The 5,905-nt window shown below is 48.1% G+C and overlaps 1 protein-coding gene across 1 annotated transcript in view; it reads right to left on the bottom strand.

Moving 5' to 3' along the window:
- Window positions 1-442: 442 nt before the first annotated feature.
- zbtb11 (zinc finger and BTB domain containing 11) overlaps window positions 443-5,905 on the bottom strand; it is a 13,007-nt gene continuing 7,544 nt past the window's right edge. Inside the window, 6 exon segments of the mRNA XM_076082859.1 lie at window positions 443-1,155; window positions 1,235-1,410; window positions 2,533-2,691; window positions 2,769-2,886; window positions 3,047-3,464; window positions 4,250-4,549. Of these exon segments, the coding sequence (XP_075938974.1) occupies window positions 611-1,155; window positions 1,235-1,410; window positions 2,533-2,691; window positions 2,769-2,886; window positions 3,047-3,464; window positions 4,250-4,549 (1,716 nt within the window). The 3' untranslated portion in view covers window positions 443-610.

The following is a 5,905-nucleotide window of genomic DNA, read 5'->3' as shown; positions in this document are numbered from 1 at the left end:
TTACCGTGAATGTCAGCATATAGGTGCACTAACATGTAAGTGTCTGCTGAGTTGACCGCAGTCACAGGTCTGATTAAGAAGCGCTCCATTTATTTATTCGTTTAGAACGTTCGGTTCTTCACGCACACGCAACATCAGTCAAGGCGAAAATCAAAAATTCTATGGCAACTGGACCGGGTCATATAGGCTATGATGTTTTTGACAAGTTCATTAAATTATCATTATTATTAGAGGAAGTTATGGGGGCATTTTAGTGATATCAGGGGCAAAATTATATTTCTTAGGGGCAGTTTTGCCCTTTGCCCTCGTGTATTTCTGACGCTGGCTGAGTTAGATCATCACCGCGAGTGAAGCTGGTAATTGTGTCTTTACCAGTAAAAACAACCAGAGTGAACGAGTTAATGAGTGAATGAACTTCATTGATCCAGATCAAAGAGCCGAGTGTGTTTCCGCCTCATGAATCCTCTGAGTCTCTATTTATTGATTTATTCACACAGAACATGAGAACACGTTCTTCTCTCGTGGTTCTCAAATATATTTACATTCACAGAGAAAATAAAAAATAGTTATTTTTTTACATCCCGTAACATTTCGTTTGTACACAGCGAGTCTACTCGACCTCGGCCACGTGAGCCACCTCCACCTCCACGGTCTGGACAACCTCGGCCCCGTCCTCCATCTTGGTGTCGGTGAGGCTCTGCTGGGCCAGGACGTAGTTCACCACCTGCATGATGCCCTGATCGGACAGCGTCGCCGCCGCCGAGCCGTCGCCCGCCGCCTGCGCGGCCTGCACCGCCTCCACGGCCTCCACCGTCTCCTCCGTGATCAGCACCGTCTCGATCTCCTCGGACGGCGGCAGGCGTGCCGGACGCAGCTCCGGCGGCAGCTCAGAGGCCAGGATGCTGACGGCGTGCTCCACCTGCGTGCCCTGGTTGTGGAACTGCAGCGTGTCCTTCTCCAGCATGATCTTGCCCGGCAGGTTGTCCCCGTGGAACTTGGCCATGTGCTTGCGCAGCGTGCGGGCGTCGATGTGCGCCTCCTGGCACATCGGGCACACGTATGGACGCTCGCCCGTGTGCGTGCGGACGTGACGCTTCAGGGAGCGGGCGTCGGCCCACGCAACGCCGCACGTCAGGCACTCGAACGGCTTCACTCCTGGAGGAGAGAGGAGAAGGAACCATCAAAGGAGGGGAGGAGGAGGAAGAGAAGCAAGAGAAGGAAGAGGAGGTCTTACCCTGGTGGTTGTTGACGTGCCGTCTGTACTCCCTCAGCTGGGTGAACTTCCTTCCACACTGCTCACACTCTCTCTCCAGGTTCTGCTTCACTCGTCCTTTCTTCCCGTGAGTCGCCTTCTTCACGTGTCTCCTGAACAAAGCCTTCTCAAAGAACTCCTTACCGCACACGTTACACCTGAGGACACACGGGGGCACACGTTACACCTGAGGACACACGGGGACACACGTAACTCCTGAGGACACACGGGGACACACGTTACTCCTGAGGACACACGTTACACCTGAGGACACACACGTTACACCTGAGGACACACGGGGACACACACGTTACACCTGAGGACACATGTTACTCCTGAGGACACACACGTTACTCCTGAGGACACACGGGGACACACATTACACCTGAGGACACACGGGGACACACACGTTACACCTGAGGACACACGTTACTCCTGAGGACACACGGGGACACACGTTACTCCTGAGGACACACGGGGACACACGTTACACCTGAGGACACACGGGGACACACGTTACACCTGAGGACACACGTTACTCCTGAGGACACACGGGGACACACGTTACTCCTGAGGACACACGGGGACACACGTTACACCTGAGGACACACGGGGACACACGTTACACCTGAGGACACACGTTACTCCTGAGGACACACGGGGACACACGTTACACCTGAGGACACACGGGGACACACGTTACACCTGAGGACACACGGGGACACACGTTACACCTGAGGACACACGTTACTCCTGAGGACACACGGGGACACACGTTACACCTGAGGACACACGTAACTCCTGAGGACACACGTTACTCCTGAGGACACACGGGGACACACGTTACTCCTGAGGACACACACGTTACACTTGAGGACACACGGGGACACACGTTACACCTGAGGACACACGTTACACCTGAGGACACACGGGGACACACGTTACACCTGAGGACAAACAGGACACACGTTACACCTGAGGACACACACGTTACACCTGAGGACACACGTTACACCTGAGGACAAACGGGGACACACGTTACACCTGAGGACACACGGGGACACACGTTACACCTGAGGACAAACAGGACACACGTTACACCTGAGGAACGAGGACACCTGAGACTAGAAAAACATATTTTACTGAATATTGGAGATTGTCAGTAAAGCTTTATTTTCACTCTGATGGTGAACGTTAAACTGTGAGGGGGGTCAGTACGGATCCACTACGGTCCTCTACACCACTAACGGTAAGCGTGGGACTGAAGCGTTTGGACTCACTTGAAGGGCTCAGCCACGCTGTGGGACTTGACGTGAGAGTACCAGTCCTTCTTCCAGCTGTAGCACTTCCCACACACCTGACACTGGAAGGGCTTCAGGCCCATGTGCTTGTTCATGTGCTGCTGCAGGTCTTTGGCTTCGTAGAACCTCTTGTCACAGCTGCAGGTCACACAGAGTTGTAACGTTAGAATGGCGTCTCTCACCGCCTCCACGAAGACGGACGGACGGATACTCACTGAGCGCAGGAGAACGGGCGGACGTCGGGTTTGGGCAGGTGCTTCTTCAGGTGTTTGCTGAGAGCCGAGGCTCGATGGAAGGTCGCTCCACAGGTGTTGCAGAGGTACTTTGACTCACCTGAGGACGGATTTTAAAGGTTTACTGTGAAAAACAGACACAAATATCTGAGAAATAAAAAGGTTACCTCACTCGTCTCTAGTGATGTTTGTCAGATACTAACGGTGTGCAGGTCTCACCTGTGTGCAGGTCTGACCTCTGACCTGTGTGCAGGTCTCACCTGTGTGCAGGCTGGTGTGCTCCTCCATGCTCCTCTTGCTGACGAAGGCCTTCTTGCAGTATTCACAGTGGAACTGCTTGGTGACGTCGTGCAGCGCGCGGTGCATCTTCAGGCTGTGCTTGTGGGCGAAGGTCTTCCCACAGACCTTGCAGGAGTGCGGACGGACCCCCGTGTGGTTCAACATGTGGATCCTCAGAGAGTAGAGTTTCGGCAGCGTCTTCCCGCAGATGTCGCACACGAACTCTCTCTTGGTGTGCGGCGACAACGCCGTCTTCTCGTCCAGACCTCCGTCCGGCTTGGCATCGGCGCCGGGCTCCGCGGGGGGTTTGTGGACGGGCGGCCGCTGGCTGCTCTGCTGCTTGTGTCGGGCCAGGTGGGCTCGGAGCGAGGCGGCGTACTGGAACTCTTTACTGCACAGCTGGAGGGACACAAACGCACCGCGGTCAATCTCCACAAACTACACTGTTTATCAGCCAGAAGATGTAAACATATTCTTCTTTCCTACGGTCCATGAACACATGTGTGAAGAACATGATGAAGAAACCAAAATGGGGAGAGGAGAGGAGAGAGGAGAGGAGAGGAGAGGGGAGGAGGGAGGAGAGGAGAGAGGAGGAGAGGAGAGGAGAGGAGAGAGGAGAGAGGAGAGGAGAGAGGAGAGAGGAGAGAGGAGAGAGGAGAGAGGAGAGAGGAGAGGAGAGAGGAGAGGAGAGAGGAGAGAGGAGAGGGGAGGAGAGAGGAGAGGAGAGAGGAGAGGAGAGAGGAGAGGAGAGAGGAGAGAGGAGAGAGGAGAGGGGAGGAGGGAGGAGAGGAGAGAGGAGAGGAGAGGCTGAAACATGTGAATAGTTTAATATTTATAACATGTACAGCCTACATTCTTTTCTAACATTTGTAAAAGTTAAAGACACTTGAAACATGTTGGATATTTAGATTATATTGTTTCAAATTTTTGTAAAATAAATGATCAAAGAAATTCAACTTGTGTTTCTGTCTTTTTATTGATTGATGACATCATAACTGTTATTGTTACTGAAGACATTCTAGTTCTCTCTGCTTGTAGTCATGATGGTTCTGGTTCCATAGAGCAGCAGGACTTTATATTACAGAGATCATCAAGACCACAGAGAGGAACATGTGACGGGACAGAAACCAGCTTTGAGTTCAGAGGGTTATGAAACAGGAAGTTGGATGAGCTCTGATACTCACGCTGCACTTGTAGCCGCGAGCCTTCTCGTGTTTCAACGTGTGCATGATGAGCGAGTAGCGTCTTTGGAAAGACGCGCCGCACTCGGAGCACGTGTGTTCTCCGTCAGCAGCCGCCGGCTCCTGTTTGGTCTCAGGCTCCGCCCCCTTTGTCCCGGCCTCGTCAGCGCTGAGCTCTGCTGGCGTCACGCTCTCCACGGCAGCGGCGGGCTCTGGCTCCGCCCCCGACTCAGACTGACATTCACCTTGAGCCTCCACCGGCTGCTTTGGTGGTCGTCCTCTCTTACCCGTCCTCAGAGGCACCTGAACACATCACGGTCAATATTAGAGGTGTTAACGTTAACCATCACAGTGTAAATAAAGTGTTAACGTTAACCATCAGAGTGTAAATAAAGTTTAACGTTAACCATCACAGTGTAAATAAAGTTTAACGTTAACCATCACAGTGTAAATAAAGTTTAACGTTAACCATCACAGTGTAAATAAAGTTTAACGTTAACCATCACAGTGTAAATAAAGTTTAACGTTAACCATCACAGTGTAAATAAAGTTTAACGTTAACCATCACAGTGTAAATAAAGTGTTACCGTTAACCATCAGAGTGTAAATAAAGTTTAACGTTAACCATCACAGTGTAAATAAAGTTTAACGTTAACCATCACAGTGTAAATAAAGTGTTACCGTTAACCATCAGAGTGTAAATAAAGTTTTATCGTTAACCATCAGTGTAAATAAAGTTTTATCGTTAACCATCAGTGTAAATAAAGTTATCGTTAACCATCAGAGTGTAAATAAAGTTTTAAAGTTAACCATCAGAGTGTAAATAAAGTTTTAAAGTTAACCATCAGAGTGTAAATAAAGTTTTAACGTTAACCATCAGAGTGTAAATAAAGTTTTAACGTTAACCATCAGAGTGTAAATAAAGTTTTAACGTTAACCATCAGAGTGTAAATAAAGTTTTATCGTTAACCATCAGTGTAAATAAAGTTTACCGTTAACCATCAGTGTAAATAAAGTTGTATCGTTAACCATCAGAGTGTAAATAAAGTTTTAAAGTTAACCATCACAGTGTAAATAAAGTTTTAACGTTAACCATCAGAGTGTAAATAAAGTTTAACGTTAACCATCAGAGTGTAAATAAAGTTTTAACATTAACATCACAGTGTAAATAAAGTTACACGTTAACTATCACAGTGTAAATAAAGTTTAACGTTAACCATCAGAGTGTAAATAAAGTTTAACGTTAACCATCAGAGTGTAAATAAAGTGTTAACGTTAACCATCAGAGTAAATAAAGTTTTATCGTTAACCATCAGAGTGTAAATAAAGTTTTATCGTTAACCATCAGAGTGTAAATAAAGTTTTATCGTTAACCATCAGTGTAAATAAAGTGTTAACGTTAACCATCAGAGTAAATAAAGTTTTATCGTTAACCATCAGAGTGTAAATAAAGTTTTATCGTTAACCATCAGAGTGTAAATAAAGTTTAATCGTTAACCATCACAGTGTAAATAAAGTTGTACTGACTCAGGTTCACTTCAGGTACATCATGATGCCTTCAGGCTCTGCTCAGTGAACATGAGTACTGGCTGAAGGTACATTATAACGTTATCATGATGTGTTCATATGTCATCTGTAAAATGTAGTTTTGGTGATGAA

This window comes from Anarhichas minor, unplaced genomic scaffold, assembly GCF_050575085.1.
Source record: "Anarhichas minor isolate MPS153535 unplaced genomic scaffold, ASM5057508v1 ptg000108l, whole genome shotgun sequence".
Taxonomy (NCBI): Eukaryota; Metazoa; Chordata; class Actinopteri; order Perciformes; family Anarhichadidae; genus Anarhichas; species Anarhichas minor.
Note: the sequence above shows the minus strand (reverse complement) of the source record. Positions and strands in the feature narration are given on the sequence as shown.